This window comes from Adelges cooleyi, unplaced genomic scaffold (genome assembly GCF_023614345.1).
Source record: "Adelges cooleyi isolate 19-005CV unplaced genomic scaffold, UGA_ACOO_1.1 ACOO_flye_CR_arks_rails_tigmint_CR_PRNA_23, whole genome shotgun sequence".
NCBI classification, from domain to species: Eukaryota; Metazoa; Arthropoda; class Insecta; order Hemiptera; family Adelgidae; genus Adelges; species Adelges cooleyi.
Window position 1 is genome coordinate 15,069,471 of NW_026095893.1, and position 26,092 is coordinate 15,095,562.

Sequence of the window (26,092 nt, forward strand, 5' to 3'; positions counted from 1 at the left end):
GAGGGGGCTATGCAATATGTCAAACTGTCCATGTTTCAGCTGATTAGCTGTCAGCTGTGATATTTGCGCACGTAGCGCCATCTATTGAAATTAACTTTTATTCAAATTTAAAATTTTCCAATTTTCCGGAAACTTTTCCAATTTTTCTTTCCGCTTAAACCTTATTCGGAGTATTACGATTATTAAAAAAAAATATGAGCCAAATCGGTACAGCCGTTCTCAAGTGATGCGATTAGTGACGAACAGCATTTCATTTGTATTTATATAGAAGAAGATTAAATCATCATTAGAATGATACGCCTACGCGATCCTTGATTTTATTTCTACATAAAATTCGTAAATCCTTTATTTATATTTTATATTTTCTATCGTATTTTTTCAGTTTTAGATGATAAAGTTCACAATTTCAACTTAGACTCTCGCATTTCAGAGTAAAAACAGAAAGTAAAAATAACACTGTAAGCGTATAGTAAAAAAAAAAAAAGAGTAGTGTTTCGATGAAACTTGAAATTTATTCCTCATTAATTTTTAAAGATTTGAAAATTTCAACTTGCTTTTCTTTTAATGTAACAGTTCTCAACTTTACCCGCCAAACAATTCGAGAGGACGGTAGTAAACTCTTTCAAATATAAATTCAGCCAGACTTCTTTAAGATATTGTTTAAATTTAATATGAACATTTCCCCAGGTTTTTATGTAAATATAAAAGAGCAATACCTAACCTAACCTTCCAGTAAAGTATTCGTTATAAAGTCATTATTGGACGTAATGCATTATACTAATATGTGTTGAATAAACAGTTTAGGTCAAAAATGTAACTAGATATAAACTAAGTTAACAGTTTTATTACGTCAACACTTAACTGGTTTGATTGGCTATATTATGAATGTAAAATACACTTTAGTAGGTTATGTGGGTTACAAAAATTACTAAAATTGTGTGATATCAGTTAACATATTATGTTTTATTTGCTTGTAGGGTCACAGTCACTTAAAGGTTGCAACCTAATATTTTAAATGAGCTATAGAAAAAAAGAAACTTTCATTTTACCCATAGGTGAAGATTTTTTTTTTGGGGGGGGGGGGGGCTCGGGATTCTAAAAGCTCTAAAACTTAAAACTAGTGCTATATTTATTTTTATTTCAACAAATTTCTCACTAAGACATATAGGTATTTTAAAAAGCACTAATTTTTAAAAATATCATATTTCTAGCCTTCTATTTGTTGTATGATAATTTGCATTAGTAAAAATAAGCAAATAATTTGTATAAATCGAAATTTCCATACTTAAATAATCAACTTCTTGTAGTTTATCTACGTTGCTATTTGGTTACTTTACTACTCAATAGTATTCGAGGGTTTAACTTCATAGAATTTATTTTATTTTAGACATTTTTGTATGAGGAACATATTGATATTTTCTTCTGGGAGTTTTTGTGTATGGACATGTTGATTGATGATATTTTTACCAAGAACTATGTGGAGTTGCCCAATACGCCGTTGTTATATTTTTATGATAGAAAACGAGTAACATCGGCGTGATTTGTGAGATAAATTGTATTCTACAACTTTCACGGTTTTTGCGTTGGCGGCGAAACCATAGCTGTTTCAATTTGAATAGCTTTGACGTAAACGAACCGCGCACAACTTGACTGGTTTCCTAGGATATGGCCTACTGTACTTACTAACACGGAGTGACCCGGCAACCGATATTTTAGAATAACATGCGCACACATATTATGCTTAGCTTATATTTTCGGTCGTAGAAGCTATTAGAGCGCTTTATTCGTCTTAGACTTCTAGGTATAATCCTAATCGATTTCCTAGAGGGCTAAACTGTCTGTGGGTTTTTGATTAATACACACTTCATTAGTTTCTTATAATTAAAATTTATACAATTCATGTATGAAACACTTAGTATTTTTTGTTTTATCGTCAACTCCATGAAACGCCAAACCTATTTTTATCGTGTAGACAAACGGTATCAAGGTCGGGAAACGTCGAAAAATTAGTCTTATAATTTAATACAATAACGATAGTAAAAGAGTACGTGTAAAAATATTGTTTTTAATGAATTTTACATTTTTTTTTCTTATAAAATTTAGTAAAATAAATAACGAAAAATCTGAAAAAATTTTAATAAGTATTGTTAGATATCAGTTTTGTTTTTGTAAGATATAAACGCGCCATACTCAAACCGAAAACAGGTCAATACGTGTCATGACCCCTGGGACAACCGACACACTCGTTAGTCGTTACCGGGTCTTAATATTTTAACATCGAAAAAACATATTAGTATGATTAGCACGTTGCGAGTTAGTCTCGAGTATCTCTCTATTTATATTGTGTAGAATATTCATTTTATTGGTATGTTCCCTTCCAATTTAATTCAAAAGTTACAAAAGTATAGGTGTATTATTTGTAGATTCATAATCATTATATCAAAAAGAGGGTCTATGAAATATTCTATAATGCGTACATTACATTGTTCAGTTTGTTACAACGCTTTTTTTTATTTAGAATTCATAATAGTTTTAGTAATATGTACAAATAAAATATAACATTGTCAACCGATACATCACAGTTTCGTCTGCCCACGCTTTGTATAATGTAATTAGTAGGTATCTATACCATTTTAGACCCTAACCGATTATTAGCTCGTTGTCCCCGACGACATCCCAAAGTGTATATATATATATAGTAATTAGCTGCTGTAGAGCAAATCGAACGTTGTCTGTCGATTGTCCAATGATAATAAATAAACGGAGTAATTTTTATTTTATTTTTGCGATTCAACACCGACTAAATAACAAACATGGTCGCTTTCGAGTAGACCTACATTATTGTCGTCCGCTAAAAATTGAATTATATATAATACTGCGTATCCTTCGGCCGGTGTCGCAGTCAATATAATAATAATACCGTGTCCTCGTCCGTAATGTGCCGTTCGTGTCCACTAAAACACTACTATTATAGCACACAACGTCACCGCCGCTTTCACCTCCGCCGTTAGACCGTCGCATTCATAATTTATCGCTGACGTCCGTTGCCTCTAGTCGGTATCCACACGCACTTTGTACACACATAGACACACACAAAAAAAGTTGGTTTGTTTCGGGTAGTTCCTTTGGTTTTTATATGCATTTGTATGTGTGTGAACTTAGACGCCGCAATAACATATGGCATTGTGGCAAAAGGTCTCGGGCTGTATTTTGTTTGCATCCGTTTAGACCCGAAACGTGTATGTCCATTAAACATCCGGATAAAACGTAACGTGCACCTCGGCACCGCCTACCTATCTGCCTACATACTACCTTACCTATATAGAAAAAACCAGACGAAAGAGTTCAAATCATGTCGACCGGGGTTTATGCAACGAAGACTAATGAGAACGTTTTAAATAATATAACATGGACTTGGTGAGGAGACCGGCAACGAAAAATATTAAACGCGATTAAAATAATAAGACCCGGGCAATGCGGTGCATAAAATACTACACCGTGAAAAAACACGAGAGATTGACCTCGGGTCTGTTACAAATTACAAACAAAAAAAAAAACAATAATAATAACCCTACATAAAACCCGAGCAGCTGCAGCCGAAGCTTTATTTATCCACCTAGTGCTTTCATACCGAGTTTAAAGGAGTGAAACATACAAACAAATGAACTTTATGATGACTGTATTATATACACTCCTATCAGTTCATGTAAAATCATTATTATGCGCATAAATTACTCGCAACACAAAAGCTAAGAGACTTTCAGACTCAAATACAACTATTAGAAAACAAGAGAGCGAGGGAGTCATATTGCCTATTAGTTGTTATAATATTATTTTATAACCCTATCGAATTATATTATACATCAAAGGAGTCAATACAATGACTCGATTACAAGAAAATATATTTGACAATTTTTGCATTCAAACCATATCACTTAAACGCCGTACAGGTAAGAAAAAGGCAAAAGGTATTTTGAACTTTTCAATTATGTTTCATTTAAAATACAAAATACTCGTGGCCAGTCTCGTCTCCTACAAATTGTACAGTTCTATCAGCACTGGCCTACTTTGTTTTAGGACCACGGTTTTAAACGTAATCAAAAAGAAAAACTATTAAATCTTCGAGTTCAAAAAAACATTATAAATGATCACACTCATTTGAAAATCGCCTATAAACTGTTATCGCCTTTATCGTATAATGCACACCAGTAGCAATAATGTGTGTTTTGTTTGTAAAAAGTCTGGACACCGTATTACCACACGTGCTCGTGCATTGGATATTATTTTAACTATGTCGTTTCCCAGACTTTTATTAAGTGTATACCGGGCACTTTTTCCAGCGACAATTCAACGAAAAACCTCTAAAGTGGGCACAAAACGCCGCCCTGTTATAACAGTTTAGGACGTTATCTAATTTTTGGCAGCAATAACGGCTAATATATTGCTGCGTACCGCACGGTTTTTACTACGTATAATAATATAATAATCGGGCGCGTTAAAAGCATGTTATAAAACGCGGTTAAAGAAAAAATACACGTGTATAAATTGAATTGTACCGAGATAGGATGTGGATTAGATATAGATAGATATTAGACGTGGATCTGAGTAAGATTAAGCGGACTTTTTTCGGTTATTTAATAAATTATTACCTGGGTATTCTATCGTAGCTGTCCCAACTCGTCAAACAGTTGTATGAACTGTAGTTGGATGAACCCATGTGGCGTCCGTCGTGTTCCCATTTCACGCACTGGCCACCACGTTTCGACAGCGGCGGGACGACCGTGCCGCGCGGGCCGGTCGCGCCGGCGTGTCCTGTACACCGCAGCGCGCCGCCGGCCGTGACGTCACAACCGGCCACCTCGGTCGCTGCCTATCTCCGTTCCGATACCACCACCGCCGCGCCGCCACCTCAACCCCTTTAAGACTCACGCAGACCTACCCACACGCGTGCATACCCACCCTCTCGTCCTGTCATCCCCCGCTCTACACTCTTGTCCTTCGCCTGTAAGGTATATCTAACCTAGAACTCCTACTTAGAACAGAAACGTTCTTATATTTACAACAATAGCTGGAACTTCTTGGGTATGAACCGCGGAGAAAAGTTCACCTTATCCATGCAGAAACCGCGGCGACGGTCAGACGTTTCCGGGCCAAGTAGATACTTCCACAAACCCGCCGGTTTGACATCTACGGCCTCTCAGACCAATGATTTAAAAAAGGCCTTTGAAGGACTTAGTGCGGTTATTAGTTAAGAAATCAAATATAAGCAATGTTTGACAACATTTGTTTTGTCCTAGACTTTAGATTCGGCGATTTGTTAGAGGGTATTTTAATATTTGTGTTCACGTGTTTTCAATAAGTCAGTAACCTAGAAAAAATGTTAAGTCTGTCTACAGCAATAACAGCTCAGAACCTATTTTGACCTTTCTTCAATTCAAGTCTTTTACTAACTCGAAGCTGCATAATCGCTATCAAGAGTCAAAGGAATTGCACAAATAAAAAAAAACGAACTTGCACACACATACACGGACAGAATGTCAAATTGTTCTATTTTCGATTACAATCTTAAATATGATGACTGATGTATTACTTCCATCCCGATATTCGAAAAAAAAACATTTTCCAAGGAACCTTAGCTTCCTCTTTGAGGATTCAAAAATATGTTCAAAATGGAATTATATCCCTATTCCACGAAACTATTCAGTTTACAAAATATGTTATAAGTATATATTTGTTAAAATATAAATCACATATGTGAAACTATTTATAATAAACACACACTAATATACTCGCCTAAATGTTTAAATGTTTCTAACTTATAAATGCATTAATTCTCTAAAACTGGTTATCGACTAGTCATTATATTGTTGCAACCATTTTGGATGGACTGGGTGAATTGTATTATTTGAATGGCATTCTATATTTATGCGTACACATGTGTAACTCAAAATGTATTACGCCCCTGCTCAATAAACACATCCAGTAATTATTTTCAAAATTTTATTAAAAAGACAAATAACAGCGTGTAGGTGTAAATGTCCCTGTTGCAGACGTCCTAGGTGAACTTGAAACAGCGGACTATAACAATACATGAAATTGTTATATATTGATTTTCAAACTTTAATAATCATTTGCGGTAGGTAGCCGCTTCAAATTGTTATTATACCGCATGTGGGTGCGTCAGCTAAACTAGTCGGTTAAAATGCTATAATATCTTTTGCAACATATCTGTTTGTGAAGGCCAAGGTATTATTACTTATTTACGGAAAGTTAACAGGTTTTATTATCGGTATTGGTTTTTGAGTAGGTGAGTTTGATATGAATGAATGTTTTACTGTTTATTTCACAACATTTGGCTTTGGAGGGAATGTGTTAGATTTAAAATATTATGTTCTCATTGCTTATAATAATTGACTGCATTTTATCACAGTAAAAATTAAAAAATGTCGTACTTATATCATTGATACAAAAATAGATTAAAAGCAAACTGCTAAAAGAGCTTTACTCCTATACATTTTTAAGTAAAAAACCATGGTCATGCAAACGAATTTTAATAGACTTTTGAGTAGTTTTAAAGTAAAAACACTTATTATCAAACCTAAAGGATATAACACTTCTTACGTTAGCGGTTTGTATTTAGTGATAAAGTTATAGCTTTTTAAAAATAAAAAAGGATAGACATTTGTAAATGCAAGATTAAAACCTTCAATTTATTCAAAATTCGCCAATAATGTGTTTGCTCTAAAACTATTATAGACCAAGTAAAAAAAGTTCGACTTATTAAAAAGTATAAAAAGATTTATGTGGCAGCTGTGAAAAACTAATCAAAAAATTAACTACCGACTAAAAATCCGCAGAGAAATTTTGTACTTTTTATTTTTGAAAATGTTTTTATTTATGTTATTCTAAAAAACTTATGTATGTATCTAGTAGCTTCCCATTAACGTTCCAAGGTTTTTAGGCCACTGGCTTTAACGGAACTTCATGCGGGGGAATATAATAAAGGGCGTTCTCACGGTCATGGCGTTGGTATCTATTATTATTACAGTTAACACATTTAACAATAATAATATTATGTTAAGGCAATCGCAAAAGCGGAAAATTATTTTTCGCCCACCACTTTAAATGATCCATAACGTATTTTTCGAGCTATTCTGCCGTGTATTTGAATTTCGATTTAAATAGTATACTCCAAAGTGAAGCTTTTAGGGTTTTCTCAAGCATTACAGTAGTGGATGCATTCACCTAAACGTCATAACCGCACGTCCGTATTCGCACGCCGTCCCTTAGCCTTCTCTAGGATAATATATACACATATGTATTTTTCGGATTACTCTCTATCTCACTCTCACTCGTTTGCGATTGCACCTTTGTATCGTCGGAATGGGTATTTTGATGAGGTGGCAGTTCGCGTGGATACTAAAGTATACACCGCAAGTGTGACGACGGTGGTGATATTGCTAATCATAAGCAATGCGAGGCACGTGACGAACCAATTTGACTGAATGCGTCTACGCGGCTTACGAGTACCAATAAAAAAAAAAAAACAAAGAACGTGCTACCGGACAAAAAATACCTGAAAATCGACCTGAGTTAAAACGCAGGGATACGATGTACACCGAAACCCAAAATGGTAATCAATAACACAAGTCGTCTGCAAACGGCACTCAAAACGTCTGGGTAGAGAAAGTTTTTGTTTTCCGCGGTTGCGGATGCTATACTACCTAACGAGCTTTAGCATCAATCGCATTCGGCTTGGATTTCCCAAACACCGATGTTAGTAAATTACCTACGGGCGTCTATCTTGACAAATGGTACTAATGAAAAATTCATTAAAAAAAAAAAAGAACAAGATGGAGGTTACAAAGTCAGAATACCCTGTCCGATACTTTTAAATTACCATAAACTATAATAACCAATAACCAGCATTACAAATCCAAAATAACTATTGTCGTGTGCCGCTAAACAAATTAAAAATAATGAAGAAAATATGAGTTAAAAAGTATATTTTAACTTTTATACATCTGAGCAACCAACCAAGTTCGAAGATAACCCAATACTATAGGTAGTTTAATGTTTCAACTTATCATGCAAAACAAACAATAACTAGATAAAGCCATAGCTAAAAGCTTATGAAACGTACAAACTAGGATGTCGATTATTATTATCTGATATATTTTTAATGTGTGTTTTATTCATTTTTTTAGATAAGGTCGATAAGGCCCTTTCCAAAGAAATAATATAAATAACTTTCCACATTACGAAATAATATTATAATATCATTGCACAGTCATTGTCTGCTTGCCATAGTTTTCGGTAACAATCGACAGACAGACGAGAGGTCTCTGGTTTGAATGTAAGTACTCCGTTGAAAATTGTAGTGTTAAATTCAAAATTCCTATCATGTTTTTTCTGATTTATGATACTCTAATTCTATTGTATTAATTGTTCGAGTGAAAGTTATTATAAACATAACGTAACCTTTAACTTTATAGTTTATAATACACACACTAAATAACAAGTTAATGTTTTGAACTCCCGTGTTTTTAATCGATTACCTACAGCTCAGCCGTTTGTTTTGATACATTACTCGTACATTGTGTTAACTCCTCGTGCCCTAACTAATTACAACCCACGATTTATACCAAGGCTGAATACACAGAACTTAAATGTCATGTTAAAATAAGCATAGTCTATTTAGATTTTATCGCGTTACAAACGTGTAATTCTACAAGTTTTATTATCAATATAATAATTTTTCCACGGCGTATTTAATTAAAACAGGAAACTACGCACGTTATGGGTTCGTTTGGGTTAAAAGATAAAGTTTACAGTGTTAAACGTGGGCATATATACTTCTGCATTAGATTCACACGCTATGTCCAAAAAACTGTGATAACATAAAAAAAAGTCTATATACCTTAACTAAAAATTCGACTTTAGGACCGCAAACTCAGACTACAGAGTATAGAATATTAAAAAAAAGTTATGTAATTGGAAGCCCATTCTTTGATTTCTAGTGAAAGTCGCTTACAATGACTTCAAACCTTCCCTGCTCTTGAAGCCCAAACTTTTGAACTTTATATAGTATAATATGCCAGCTTTACAAAATTCGTAAAAATGTATTTCATTTTACATACAAGTTATTTTATTTATATGAAATGAATTTAAACATTTCTGCCTATACATTAACGCTGTATAAAAAACCCTCGCACTCTTTTAGTTTTTATCATTTGAAATATACTAAGCGAGATATGATTTAATCGAATGAAAACATTATGTTATGCTAATAAGTAATGGACTAATGGTACGTAAACCAGATATGCTCAAAGCTATGTTATCTGACCGAGCATTCACTCTGATAAGTTAGATAACAATGTGTTGCTATTGTAACATATTGTTTCATAAAAATGATGCATGTTATGGCTTTGAAAAGAAAAGACGTTTTGTTGAACGCATAATAGTTATAATTATATTTATTATTATTATATTTTATTTTATAACCATAATATTTATTTCTTATGCGCATTTGCTCATACTGATGAATAATCCTAAAATGGTAACATTTTTTTTTTAAACTGCGTTATAAACCGTAAATGGTTATTAAAAAGGCTTCTAACTTTAAACCGATGAGACTTTGAAATAGTTAAACGATATTTTAAGACGGTTCACTTTTTTTTTTACAGTTTTTCAATACGACTGCAGCTGTTATTCCGCGGCTTTACTCTTCAAGTTTTAAGTTTATTTCTTCGAAAAATAAAAAACACATTTTGTTTCACATTTTTGCACAGTCAAACGCCGAGTATATTTTAACAACATCTAGTTTGATTATATAAACGCTTTTAGTTTCTCGAATAAACTATTTAATATAAGCTTAAATAATGTCAATTACGCAAAGCACTGCATGTCCCTGAGTCCTGAACTTCTTTTTGGAAAAATTCTCCTCCTAATTATGCTCAACAATACAAATCCATTACCATCTCGCCTAACATACACCCATGGTTTTATTACCTACCCCTATCAAGGAAAGAAATGATTTGCTTCATCCGTTTGAAAACTTGAAAAAAAGACATAACTTACTTCCATACCGCACTTTTAAGCTCTCTTTTAAACATCGTTTTGCCTTTTTACGACGATGAATTTGCCTGTGACTTCCCTCACCTGCTCTGGTGTCCTGCTATTTCCCAATTTCACGTCCCTCTCTCCCCACTACTCATTCTTCCTATAAAATTAACCCATTTGACCTAATATTCTATACTATATAATTTTTATACTTAATTGTTGAGCCATTCCCGTAATCAAATTTGTTATCTTATTTATTTGTGATTTCGGCTTTGTAATACCGTCATCTTTTGTATCTAATATTTTTAAGATTTAGATAATTTAGTTTTAAGATTCTAGTTATTTTAGAAATAAAAAGTTATAAGCTAACATTTCAATGAAAAAATAAATAAATAAAAAAGTTACAGTCTACTTAAAGCCTATCGGCTAAAATTATTAAACATGAAACCTGTTTTAGCCTGCTGGCTCCTGAATGGTGATTATTTCTGATCTATAATCGTTGCGATCTATGATGATAGTATAGTCTTAATTATATGTTCTGGCCAAATAAACAATAATCTTGTTGCTTAGTAATTGCGCTACTTTAGTATCGCAATTTAGCGTTGCTATTCAGTGTCGTTTTCGGATTAGAATGCCAAGGCTAAAGCATGTTCCATGCTAATAATGTTAATCGAAAATATTATACAAAGACTAATATATCATTTATGTTTATTTTCATACGGTTAACATAATATGCAAAAGTCAATTTTAGAGTTAGACACAGCTATGAATGAACTAAAAATCAATTATTTTCAAATGACACGTTGACATATTTTTACTCGAGTCAATCCCTCGTAAGTTTTAACTAGTGTTGTGTTTTAACAATTGGGTTATTTTAATTTACGGTGGAGATAATATTAAAATGTTAAGTGATCAAGGTACAAAAAATTGGTATTTAGATTGACTGCCAGATTCAGGCGATATGAGACGAGTGGTTATTATTGTCGGTTATGGGATGGTATAAAAAATAAATAAAGCTTTTATATCAGACGACAGTGACATGGGATGTCATTGACAAGTTCCACGAATTCTTCTATTCGGAATGGAATAATCGTGTAATCTATTGAGATTTGGGTATCCCATCAAAGTCATCAAAGTCGGCGGTCTGAAGATACAATGAAAATACTGCCCGGAGTTAATCATAATTCTACCATAAAACTGATGAACTAATTTCGAATTAAAAATAATATTATGCAACAATTATTATACCCTTGAAAAGTAGATACAGTATTTTATACATAAAGTATATAGGTACATGAGTCATAATCTAAATTACCGTGTATTGTTTTTGTATTTTGATAATCATTCAAACTATTAATAAGGTCTTATTATAATAAGAAATTATATATTGTACCAAGAAAAAAAATATAATTTTAATAAAGTATTCAAAAGTAATTCAATAATAACTAAATATTTTGATAATAAAATTACTTAATTTAGGGTTTTATTTGGTTATACTCCGCACTTGCCAAGTAAAACACTATAAGTTAAGGTGTAGCAGTAGTTTGTATTGAAAAATATCTATGCATGACAGAAACATAACGCTGCTAAACAAAAATACTGCCCTTGGCGACCAAGCATAGCCTGCTCCCGGTCATAAGCGACGTACGAAAAAATGCAAATTATGAAATATTACTTAAGTGTGTTGTGTATGTATGAACTATTTTTAATTTAGAAGTGGCAAAGTTTAGAAAAAGCCGGACCTGATTATTGTTAGTTTTTAATCTAATATTCCAATTTTAAAATTATAAGATATCAATATTCTTGATTTATATTTTAACTGAAAAGGGCAGTAAGAAGAAATTTGGAAATTGGCCTTCCAATATTCTGAAAACCTGGTATGCTCCCTCTGAAAAGTTGTCAAATCAAGAAATATATTATTCAATCTAAAATAAAAATAATTTCTATTATTTTTATTTATTTATTTTTAATTTACTTAAATAATATTATGGAAGTTATTATTTTTGTTATCTAGAAAAAATAGTTTAAAATGGTCGTCATTACACTTCTTGACCAACTCAATACAGTAAAATGTAGTAGGTAGTCTTTACTACGATTTAAACTCATGCGCGATTAATTAATACGGTTAGCAATGTAAACGACAACTAGAGAGCATTTTTAATTTTAGAGCAATGACAGGTTATGTATTAAAATGAACACGATATTATTTAAAAAACTTATGCTCGTAAAAAATTACATTTTCAAGTTACTGGATGGTCGATTTATTCCAGATATAATTACGGTTACATCATGGTTTATCAAAAATAAATTATGATGATAGCGAACCATTTAAGCGGTTACTTTTGGTTTTATACAACAACAAAAAAAATTGTACTTTATGTAACTAACAATAAGCTTACCTATCTATTATTGTTTATTGTTTGACCAGCGGGCAGCGTGCATTAGATAAACCGAAGGATTTAACGATGGAAATTGATTAATGGTTTTTTTTTGCGCAAGCTTCATGTCATAATAAAAAAAATGTATGAAGTCCGAGGGTGGATGTTTAGTTTTGTTCGTCGGTGTCGAAGCAATAAAAATGACTGAAAATTAATTTCGGTTGCGTTAAACGGCAGCGAGATTGCCAATGGGAAATCGATAAAACTATTTTGGGGTTTCAGAAGACATCAATAATTCCGTTTCGCTATTGCATGAATCGTTTTCAAGCGGTTAATTGTAAAAAAAAAAACCGCAAGGATTTCAATAAATCTATTTTTGTATTAGGTTTTGTTACATTTATAGACTGGCCGTCATTTTCTGGATTCGATGCAATTATTTGCAGCTTTCACAATTGATCAAAATTTGTGTTTTTATGTGTAGATGAAATGATATCAGCTTAACAGTTAAGTATTTTTATATTTGTTTTATATGACGTACTAGTTTCTCCAGAATTACTTGACATGGTCAGTAAATGGATTAAAAATGTTGTATATATTTCATAAGGGGTCAAACCACTGCATAATACGGCAAAGCAGAATAGTGGTTTAATTGCTAAAAATAAATTATTATCAGTGGCCAATTAGTTGTAAATTGAATTTATGATGTCTGAAGTCCGAGTTTACGGAATCGATTTTTTCATAGTTTAGTTTTTGTTTACTTTTACTGACTTCTTACATTGTATATTGTACTTTGTATACTTTTCTCATTTCTTCGCTTTTCTCAAATTTGAAATTGTATTACTTTTCTTTGAAAATTCAGTAGTCCATTAGCACGTGTAAATTATGGTAGTCGAAAACACGTCAATTAAGTTTAAAAAGCTGTGCAATAAATAGCCAATTCGTTATAATTTAGATTATACGGTAAAGTACACTTTTTTTTTGCACCTACTTCATATTATTCTTAAAATAGCTTGGGTATGTTCAACACAAATTAATTAAATATTTCTTTCCTCAAAGTGTCTTTACTGTTACCTTGTTAGATCCACGCTTAACACGGCTCGATAATTTGGGTCCGAGAGAGTCCAACATTATTTTTTAAAGTTTTTAACTTGGGAGGCTATATAGACATTTTCTTATAAGCTCACTAGAGGATCAGTTGATGCTCCCTGCCTTCTTTCAAAAATTCATTCTAACCAGATCTTTTTTGTGATTTTTGTTCGTTATTAGCCATAAGCCATGTCACTCATTTTGATCGAAACCTCACTCATTACATAGACTATTGCGTTTAGCAAATTATCACATCTTTAGTTTTTAGAAATATATTTATTATGTTGTTTAGTTCATGCTATGTTGAACATACTTATTTATGTTATTGTTCTATCAAACGGTTATATTTTAGATATTTTGAATTGTGGTTGTTAAATTTACCATAAGGCGATGCATCAAAAATGGTGTTTATGTTGAGGATTATGGTCGTTAATGAAATGACAATATTTTATATATTATATGGATGTTTTTTATGCCTTATAATATGCGTTTGTCGAGTAAAATAAAATTATCATAATAGTTTCCAGAGAAACATTCGCAGAACTAAATTACAGGGAAATATCTACTTAGCTTTTATGTTCACAAAAAAAAAACTGCTGTTGTTATTTCGATACCGCGTTAGTGTTATTAATGGATTACACTAAAACGGCAGACAGATGGGGAACTGTCAGTCGGTCGTGATTGTGATGATACTTCTGACTACAAACGGGCTCGCGCAGATGATAATTACGCTTTTATTGTATGAAACTCGGTCCGGAAAAACAAAGTTCTTCGGCTATATTGTAAGTATAATATAAAGTGCCACAGTAACCTGGTATAAAGACAGACGGATTTCAAAGGACTTCGTGTCTTTTCTTGGTCTTTAAACACGTTTTTAGTGAGAGTTTTTTTCATACCAAACGCACAATGTTTGTAGTTCAAAAATAATACAGACTCGAAGTAATGAGAAATGTTTTAAACTCGCCCACACGAAATGACCTAATCGCCGGAACTGGATAAAGAAAGTTAACCAATAAATTCTCATCCTTATCAAACCCATTTAGATGGCCGAACTTTTTAAATGTCACAAGTCATTCTTAGACACTCGACGATAGTTTCCTATATTGAATAAATAATAAGGTCAGTGTATGTTTACTGCTCATTAGCAAAATGTTCACATTCAAGTCTAAAACAGTATTATTGGTAAAAAATTGGTGTTTTAAATGAAACTACACGATAACGTTTTTTCATCTATAGCTAATAATCAACTGAAAATAAAGATATAAACATTAAATATCAGTACAATAATGTCTATTTGATACATTTTTAAGTTATTGTTTATGAGTAATATTTTATTCCAAAGTCGGAAGTCCAAACATGATATCTATTGATAATTTTTAAATATTTCTTTTGTATACTCGGAGTAACTAATTATGAGTTCGCGCCAAGTTATTACGGATGTGTAATATGTATATTCATAGTAGATAGCTGTTAAATGTTATACTATTTTTAAACTGTTTTATTACACGCTCATTTATAGGATACACATCGATAAAGTACAATCGGTGTTAAATTATTTCAAATACAAAAAATTGCATTGGAGTGTCGCAGTTTATCTAATATAAACTTCTATAAATAATATTGTTTATACGATATAAACAATATTTAACAGGCTATTTTGGTAGACCATAACTTTAACTTCTATCGGTAGTACATAAAAGTAAGTTAAAAGAAATGTGACCTCTCCCCATAGTTTGAGTTTTTGAGCTAATGAGAAGTTTGATGAAGCGAATGATGAGTTTGAATTTTGAACAAATTAAAAAAGATTCAGTGGGCATAGTAATCGTACTTAACGTACATAGGTTTGTTAAAAGAGGTCACGACCCTCCAACTTGACTGATTCACTCAAAGATGAGCATTCGGTCTTGGTACTTGACAAACACGAATTTCTGTCGGAGTGGCTTGTACGACGATTATTCTTTTTGACGAATGATTTTCTACTGTATTAGGGAAATAAATATATTAATCTAAAACTCTACGGCTGCAGGGTTGAAGTACATTCTAGCCATATTTTACATTTCAATCTTCAATAATATATGTGCATATTTTTTAAATTAACCTAGACAATTTAATAGAAATTTCTTAAAAATAATAAATTAAAAAAAAAAAAACACTAAATGTTATGAGCAGAATTTTTTTTATAACTATACACCTATAATACTTTTTTATAGGTATACCTATACAGACGAGTTCGTTGATAATCATAGTTATTATGTTCATTTAATTTAATTAATTCAGTTACCATTAAAAAAATAAATATATATTTTTATTATAATGATAAAAAATGTAATCGCAACACCTTAAGCCACTACAACCTAGCTTTGACACCAATTAAACTATTAAAACATATGTTTTTCTTCTCTGTAGACGTGACGGTTAAAGTAAAATAAACTTGAATTTTATAAAAAAATAATTAATTTACGTTCTAAATCTTTATCTTTAGCCAGTCATAAAATCATTGCAGTTGTGCACGAATTTTGTCGATTATGTCATTTCCAATTTTCTTTGTCGTTCCGCGGTACTTGCAATGATAGTAAATTTGTACTCTCTCTCTCTCAAATGGTATTATACTTGAACGATAATCGTGCCAAACTCTTATTGTAGTCGTCCTGACTTAACTTCACAGTATTACACTTATCATCGTGTCAAACTCGTATTATTGTCGGTCTGATTCAACTCTACAGGATTATGTCTGTAGTAAGACGCCTCTGTGATAACACTTACGAAGAATGTAATCCATTCGCACAAGTACCTTTGTGGTTAACTTACACTTGTCTACCACCCGTTGTATCGTTTAACACCCTTGTACACGCAATAGCTATTAAGGGCTAATAGCTATTGAAGTTGTACTTCCGTGCGCATAATCATACCAATCGTTTTCCACTTTCAAACCATTATTTGTCTTTCAGTAGTGCACTTATATAATTTAAAAGTCTGTTTAAATTTTCTAAATATTATTGATCTATACTAACTTGTTATAATAGGCATTGAACACTTTTAAAAAAATTACAATGACACGTAATTATTATATTGTATACAAGTATTTTGATCTAGTCACTATTTGTTTTATAACACACTCGGAACAGGTAAGAAGTTTAATCGGAAAAGTTAAGATTGAAAAAAAGTCACTCGTAATAACATAACATAAAAAACAATATAATATAGTTTTTGTTTTAAATTGAAGAAACGCCATTTTCTAGTCAACTTTCAACATATTATAAAATATGTTCTAAATAGTTTGAATTCTTAACTTATCATTTAACACAATCCTTACTAGACGTTTTTATAACTTTGGAGTTTGGTTCATAAACAATTTTTTGACAGTTGACTTTTTAAAGTGTAAAAGATAAATCGATTGAGCTTGCATCCAACTTCTGTGATAACAATGCACTTACAGACAATAACCATTAATCTTCACCGGCTCCTAACAAAGCATGCCCAAGTGAAGTATAAATTTATGTCAATAACATATTATAATATTATATATGTATAAAATGTTTCATCAATAATCCGTGTTAGACGTTTTAAAAACTGTAGTGTATATTATGTAGACTGTATAATGTATGTACTATAAAGTTTCGGACAATCATCCGTAACCTTGTTTTTTATGTACTATTACAAATGGTTTCTTCGGAGACAAGTGAGTAGCACTACGAAAATCTGTAAGTTAAAGTTAATTAGTGGTAATATTTTAAATCGTTGGAAATATACTTTAAATTGTAAATAACTATAATTAACCTATTTATTAGACCAAACTTGTTAAATAAATTAAGTTGAGTAGTTATATTTGAATTATTTTCATTGCTTATTATATTAATTCATTTTAATTTGCCAGAACGTTAAAATAATTAGAATAACAGAAAAAAAGCTTAATATATCGTCGTTGCCGCGAAAAAAACTCCCATGTACTAAAACCTAATTGTTCGGGAGAGACTAAAAAGTGTAAAACGATTTATAGTAGGTAACAGGGGGAGGAGGTAGGAGGTTTTATTATTTTTTTTATTTTTAATTTATTCTACAACGGAGATAGCACGTTGGAGATTGTATTATAATATGATAATTTTATTTTTTTCAGTATCCAGGGATACCATAACCTCAAAATCGAAAAATTGGCACATAGGTTTTTTGCGGCAATGACATGTGTGATATAAAAGACGATTGCATATTTTGCTAATAGTAGAAACATGTAAAAACTAAAGTGTAAATGACAACTGAAATATGTATGAATTCCAGTAAAAGAAACTAATAAGAAATATAGGATAGGAAATATTTTGAATGCTAACATAATTTAAATAAATTTAAATTAAAAATAGTATGCCTTTATTGAATTGCATTACCTTAAATTATTTAAGTTATACAAACAATATTTCATTGGTCGTAATGTTGTTCATTTTATCATTAACTTGAATAACTTTAGTTCTTTGTTATTTAAAATATGTAATTTTGAGGCCATTGAATTATAAATATACATACATTTCAAAAACTAAAGTATTACTCGAATGAATATCTTATTTTACTGACCTTATGTAATAAAGTAAAAAAATTATTTGTAGTTATCAAATTTTAACTATTGATTTGTATGTATAAATTAATTATTAGCTTATTATTAATTAAAAATTAGCTTTAAAGGAAAAGTTATCGAAAATAGTATTAACAGTTTGCCCCTAAGATATTTTAATTGTTTGAATTGACATGAGCAGGACGATATAAAATGAATACCCTAATTACTTGTACATTATACAATATATGTACATCGTATTGTATAGTATGGTACATATTTCGCTAACCCCCCCCCCCCAAAACTGTTTAAATCCTTTGTGATTTATTAGCAATGGTAAAGTATATTTTACGACCTTCGCTGCTCCCGAATGACGACAAAGCTCACTGTACGCGGAAACACCGTAGTCCCTTAATACTGTGATGATTTATACTTGAACTGTGTCACACCTGGGCCACCTGGGTCATGATTCTTCTTTACCTTACGTCCATATATAATAATATAACTATATATCGTGCTTATTTATAATATTATATACTCGGTGTAATCGTTACAGGACGTGTATCGCGTATTTTCATACTCTTTCTTCAATCACTCTAAGTTTATGAACTTACTTTGATTTATTTTTTCTCATTTCTAACTTCAATTCCCCCGTCGTCATTCGTCTCGGTTTCACACAATTTGTACCTGTACAGTGTACACACATATTGTCTTTCTTCTCTACTTCCCTACGGAGACCATCACTAACCACCCTCGGCACTTTCGCGATTTCCCACGTCAAGCTCGCCAAATGTTTGCAGTTATCGCTATTTCTTTTGGTCTCACAATAAGTGTTATATTCAATACTTGCGATTGTAAAATTACAAAAAATTTGTTATTTACATTCAATTCGATAACACGGCACTCCGGCTATGCAATTTCGATACATGCCGTAATAGAGACATAGTAAACTGTAGATTTAATACAAATATTTTTCCATTATTATATATTATTCATATTATTGTGTACACTTTCAACAATTTTTCTAAATTTATTTGGGTATGATGTTTCCGTTTGTATATTTTTGAAATATATTATATTGTATCATAATTTTGTATATTTTATTTATAACGCAAAATAAATGTCAATAAACTTGTATGCTATCATTAATATAATATTAAACACGTTTTAAATAGGTTACAAAATGATTGCGCAATTTTCACTTTTTACAAAATATTATGCCAATTCAAAAACATGTATACCGTTACCAGAATAGCCTTTTCATAAATGTTGATAGACCATTTTTTCAATAAACCGTGTATTTCTTTTACGCTCAATGGTGATGAAGCCTGGCAAGTTCCGGGATAAACGAATAAGACAAGTGTCTCTAAGGATACTCAAAGAAGGATGCAAATAATTGGTACTATTAAAAAATCGTCTTAGGCGGGAGAAAATATATACAGGGTATTCCATCTGTTGTAAGACAGTCATTTTCTCGGAAAATATCAATATTTTGAAAATAATTGTTTTCCTATAATACCTTTTTGTAGATACATATTTTACTATATTTTTCGATACTTAGAAAATGCTAACATTTTTAAAAAAATGTTAGCATTTTAATTTTAATTTGTCACCAATCTGTTTATTTGATATGTCTTTCCAAACATTTGAATTTAAGATCAATAGTCGTTCGGTTTTTTATAACAGTAGCGCATCCACTGTGTTTGAATAGATAGATAAGAACCGCTTGTCTATCATTATACCGAAACATTTCATTGTGTCTGATTTTCTCCTATCGGATAATGCAAACATAAGTATGTACCTACAAGCATAGAAAACAAATAATTTTTAAAATATTCATATTTTTGGAGAAAAACAGTGTCTTACACCAGATGGATCACCCTGTATAGTGCTATTCGCTGAACAAATGACATTTTAAAACGGTGAAGGGCAGATTCATATTTATGATACTGTTGTACTCTTGACAAGATGTTTTACACAATCCAAGCGAACCTCTGTCGCTTTACCGATCGGTATGCTGATTGTATACACTTGAAATATTTTTTAAATTACAATTTAACAATTTTTCAACATAATATTGTTTATCAATATTGTTAAATGACATATTATGTTAAATCTTACAAATATTTTTAAAATATTATAAACATGATATTACTAATTATTTGTATGTACCCTGTAAATATGGCATAAGTTCAGTTTATAACAGTAGGACTAGGGTGGACGACCACATGTAGTTAGGAGTGTAAGGCGAATATAAAGAAGAAGAAGATATTTGCTCGCAGGAATACCTTCCTCGAGGCAATTGACTGAAAAAACTTTTTAGTGCGATAGTATGTTAAATTTTCAAATAATAAGCCTTTGTTTAAATTGTCGAGTCTAACTCACTACTTTTACCGGATATTAATATTTATATTTTTTAATCAAAACTTCATTAAGCATATTTAAATGCTTGTACCCTCGTGGTTCCGACAAAAAAACTTTCAACCCGCCATCATTGAAAATTTGTTATTTAGATGTAAGGTATTTTATTTTGTACTTGTTCTATATTAGTATTTAGTACCGTTATACTCGGTTTTTAAAGTTATGTTTTTGCAATATTTCACTAAGGAATTTATGAAATATCCTCACAACATATTATAATAATTAACCTCGTTATTTCCAAAAACAATGTTCAACTGGATAATATTAAATAATCTGCTGTTCAATTTAACTGAGGTGAACGTATAAAGTGTTATTTTTATTATATTTTATAAAAGGGGCATATTATACTTTTTTAGAGCCTTCTTTAATTATTTTGATAAAAGAAATGAATGATTCGACCAAGATTTCAATATTAAAATAATTTCTTTGGGCACATTTAAATCTTATTTCATTGATATATTTTGAATTTCACTCTTAATAACAACATAAGTAAGCCTGTTGTAAAAAAGTGGCGGTAAAATTTTATTTTGTTTATATCAATTATAAACATTAGGTATATCAAAAAAAGTTTCAAACAGTAGTAATCGCGATACGACATTAAACATTATTTAGTTTTATTAGTGCTATTAATGATATAATTAAATTTTGATTTTTGGTGTATAGAATATTGTGTACACAATAATATAAACATCATAAATAAATATTAATGGGCCGGCATTAGGCAAAAACCTAATATTTTGAATATATACGTAACAATATGAAATGTTATTTTCTTCGACCAATTATTTTTTTTTTTCGTTTTGTAAACAACAATGGCTTATAATAAAGGAATCAATAGAAAAAGAGTACTAATCAATAAACATATACGTAGTTTAATAAACAATAGGACATACATTTTAATCAAAAAAAAAAAAATGTTAATCCAACATTTTTACTGGAGTAAATATGTCGTTAAGTTTTGTAAAATATAAACTCACTGACCTTTTCCCATGAGTATATGGTAGTAGCCGATTTCCATTTTACGATCAGTTTTTTTTTAACACAAAACGTACATTTCCCACAGGAGTGCATAATTTAAGAGAAATATATATTCACATCCCTTCTAACATGCATCGGATACCCAATACATTTTATAAATTAGGTAGTGCACAATATAACCACATTATATGGCCAACGATTGTAAAAACACACTGTTTTGCGTGAAAATAGCATTTATATAATTGACTCAAACAAGTCGATAATCATCAAATTACAATTTACAAAACATTAATAAGATTCAATTTTTTTTTGTCTAACTAAATATCAAATATCCAAAATATTACACTTAAGTATAATAAGTATATTGTAGTTGATCCTTCTATGACTACGGAATTATACAAAATGTGATAAGTAATTCATTTTTTTATAAATGTTGAAATTATTATATTCGCATTATCCTAGTATTACACATGGGTTTGTAATACTTTTAACCTCAAAATTTAGACATTTCCAAACTCAGATATCCTATAATGATAGTAATCATTTAATATATTGAAAATATCTTTCTTATAAATAAAAATAATAGTGTTTACAAATAAACGTATACATTTGGTACTATAATATATCGCTTCAAACAAGCCAACAATTAATTTTCCATAAATTACTCAAAAGTTAATAGTTCGTAACAATTATTGTTTTGAGCTATATTCAATATAACTTATCGAGTCTCGGTGGGCGACGAAGCAAGTCCCCTGTGAGCGAGGAGGTGTGTTACGATGGGTAAGAAGGCGAGTCATGTGAGTCACGGTATTGGTGAACGCGATCGGGGTGATCAAGACCACTATGCTATGATTTTTTTTTTTGTGGATTCCTTATCGAACGCTTATTATGTATTTTATATAACTGATCGTGTAAAACCCATTTGTTGTGAGTAGCATTTTTAGTGTTGTTTATCATAGCTACTGAATAAATTGGACGATCATTTTAAAATGTTTCTTTATTACAATTAGCCAACGGGTATCTTCCTTTGTTAGACTCTAGAAATAGTTTAGCAGAACTTATCATATGCAATAACAAAGGTACCTATCGTTGTGGTCCAATCCAAATTTATGTTTCCTTCTGGAAAACGTTTACCGTTGTTTTCAAACCATATATTTATCACGTTCGAGGTCTCGGCGGTGCGGCATGGTGGCCTTGATCACGCCGATCGCGTTCCCCAATACCGTGACTCACGTGACTCGCCTTCTTATCCATCGTAACACACCTCCTCGCTCACAGGGGACTCGTCTTCTTGGCCACCGGGACTAGGCCCTCGACCACCGCAGCTAGTCTTAGTCCGTAGCTCACCACACTGTGAGCCCAGTGTCAACCGCCCACACGGTGCTCACCTCTTCGCCCACCGCGGCACGTCTCCTCACGTCACCGTCACTCACCTCACGTGACGTGACAGGGGAAACCCAAGGGCCTTCCTTACTACTAGTGCTTTTAATTTAATCATCGGTTAATCGTACCAAAGCTAGGCATTATACGAATAAAATGTTATCTCAATATATATTAAAATTAATTCGATATGGAATATAAATCTATTAAAATTATTTTATGTAAATTTGCTTAACTGTGATTCATAAATTAAAGATGACATAGACGACATAAATAAATGAAAAAATATTATAAATAGTATATATATATAAATTAAAAATAAATATGTGTTATTATAATATTAATATGTTGGAATCGGTTAAGAAGGTAAATACAAAACTTTCATTTTTGAACTTTTGTGTCTCAATTATAACTATAGTAATCCACTGTAATATCGATTTTCGAATTTATATATTATATTTTGTAAAAAAAGAAAATTAAGTATTAATAATAATATTTATATAAGAGTTTTATAAACAAATTAACCCAGGGTCTCGTGGAAAATTAAAAAGCTTAAAAGCTCATTTGCCAAAAGTTACAAAAAATGAGTCTGACCATTTTAGAACCAAGGTACAGGCTATAGTATGACGGGAAGAAACAATAAGCTTAAGGCCATCTAGTGGTAAACTTGGACGGATAAGAAAATAATCGATAGCGGTGACGTGTCTCTCTCACCTGGGTATTTGTAAGGCGACCTCGTCTAGGCTGTCGGACGGCGTTAGTGGCGGTTTCTCGAACAACCGACTTGGCGCCAGTGTCAGCTGATGCCTGTGCCTCATGCCTCGTTTTCGGCGTTTTTTTATTTCCTCCTCACGGCGAAGGTTGTGCAAACGGAAAAAAAACATTGACATTCTGAAACAGAAATCAACAAAATAACTTTTTTTTTTTAAGGTTACATTTTTTATTGAGATTGCTTAACGTTGCGGTAAAGTAAATATATCTAACACCAATTCATTGGACAAAGTCAGTTGATATTAGACGAACTTTTAATGCTTTTCATGCTATTATATATGAATACCTAATAATAAGTACACAGTTGTATAACACGCTTAATAAAATGTATACACAAACATGTGATGTAGAGTTAACGTGTTAACATAATTTAAAAAATATTTAAATTTTTAAAAAAGTTATTTAAATTTCAACAAGGATAGCAATTGAACGTTAATTGTAACAAAAAACATCTAGTGGAAGACCAAAGCAGATGGAAGAATAGACAATTTTGAGTTGAAAGAATAATTCTCAATAAAAGGATAGAATTCAATTGAAACAATTGAAGAACTGTAACAATGCCAGCTAATACTTTTACGGGTTTATTATAGAGCCAAGAAAAGGAAGTACTAAATCTTGTAAGATTAAATATTAAATTTTTTAAAAAAGTGGTTTAACAACTTGCAAAGTAAACATGTAAAAAGGGCGCATCAACTTTATTGTTTCTGGACGAGAAATAATTAATTAAAAATTGTATAATATATTAGCGGAAAACCTAACTATCATATTGTTATTAATTAATAAAATAAATATAAACGAGCAATGTACTGAGTATGAGAAGGAACGATTGCGTTTTTTTTTTACAAGTATAGTTATAAAACATTTTTTTTTCTACTAAAAAATACCGTGCTACGTGTTATAATTTTTTAAAAAGAGTAAGTCGTATTGTGATCCAATTGAAATAATTCTGCATTCAATTATTATCTTTTTTTTTATATGTTGAATTCTGTTCAATTTTCTCATTTCTCATTAAAATGCACTATAAATTAATAAAAAAATTTAAACAGACTACACTATCATCATAATATAGCGAATGGACAAATTCAAATGTCGTTGTGAAATATGAATAGCAAGTCGGGGAAACTGAGATGGCCATTCTATCTCATGATCGAGACAACACGCATTACTGACAAGATGGAACACATTTAGTCATCGTAGACATACTATAGTGTTGACTGTCAAATTTTCAAAAGATAACCCCCATCAATCATGTTTTAATTAAAGTGTCGTATTTGAGTAAATGAAATGTACGTCTTATGACTGGTAAAAATCTAGTTTGGAAAATAATCCATTTACGAGTGACAATAGCTAAATATTATTTTACATAAAAGCTGAATTTTATTATTACTGTTAAATACGTCCGTCTCAATAAAGTTCTAACGATCCCACATTAAAACTGAACTCTTCAGAACACTTACTAGAGTGAATTGAAATGTATTAGCTTTTTCTATAAAACATAAATATTTTTTTTTATATTTTCAAGACCTTTAAGTATTTTTGTTGTTGAGCATCATACAGTTCATACTAATTACTGACTACTATTATGACTATCATAATAGTAGTCCTTAAACGTACAAAGGAAAAAGTCGATTTTTAATTTTAAAAAAAACTTTAAGCGCTGACAAGAATTCATACGTCATAAATTATACCAATTTTAAAAATATTATCACCTAAACTTGTACATTTTTATGCCATATTGGAGTTTTTTGGTCCAAACTGTTTCAAAATAATGTTATATAGAATTGTTAGTTGCTTAGAAAAACCCTCTCCCAATTTTTTGCGTTTTCTGAAAAATTTGATTTTTGGATGTTGTGAGTTTTGATAGTTGCTTACTTATTTGTTTCGTTATTGTGATTTAAAATAATTTAGTGTTTTTATATTTGTTTGTTGAAATTTATTTTATAATTTTTAAAGTAATTACAGTACTTTAAAGCATGTCCCATTAAATAATAGGATACAACAATTGATTAAACATATTGATAAAATCACAAACCTTTTTTTAAAATTTGTTTTGTCTACTTTAAACATTTAAATAGCCGTGACCTATAACTGCGCCTGGTTTGTATGCTCTGTTTATTTGCTAACTTTGGCTTAACGATGTTAGAACTAGTTTTCAAAGTTAAGAGAATTATATATATATATATATATATATATATATAGGCCAGTGTTGGCAGTTAAAAAAAATAGCTCTTGTAATAAAATATCATATTTTATTAGATTTTCATAGAGCTACAACAATGCTAATATGCTAACATTGCAAACAATTCCTAACAATGTTGATAACATACCTTAGTCTTATGAGAACCTGCGCTCGAAATTATCGGTTTTTTTTGAGTTCTAATGAGTTAAAATTTTATATTGACTAAAATCAAACTTGTGGGTGGTAATCATCAACAATGGTGTCCTGAATTCAAAATAATTATACACGGGTAGATTGCAA

The 26,092-nt window shown here is 31.1% G+C and overlaps 1 protein-coding gene across 12 annotated transcripts in view; it reads right to left on the reverse strand.

The window, feature by feature from the left end:
- Nucleotides 1-26,092, reverse strand: part of LOC126835212 (potassium channel subfamily T member 2) — a 163,029-nt gene that overhangs the window by 59,828 nt on the left and 77,109 nt on the right. For 10 of the 12 annotated variants that reach the window (XM_050567610.1, XM_050567611.1, XM_050567615.1 and 7 more), the window contains one exon: nt 23,557-23,733. In XM_050567610.1, the coding sequence (XP_050423567.1) occupies nt 23,557-23,732 (176 nt within the window). In that variant the 5' untranslated portion in view covers nt 23,733. Of the gene's footprint in view, nt 1-4,649; nt 4,747-23,556; nt 23,734-26,092 lie in introns of those variants that run through there. The other 2 variants (XM_050567619.1, XM_050567617.1) reach the window with 1 other exon arrangement.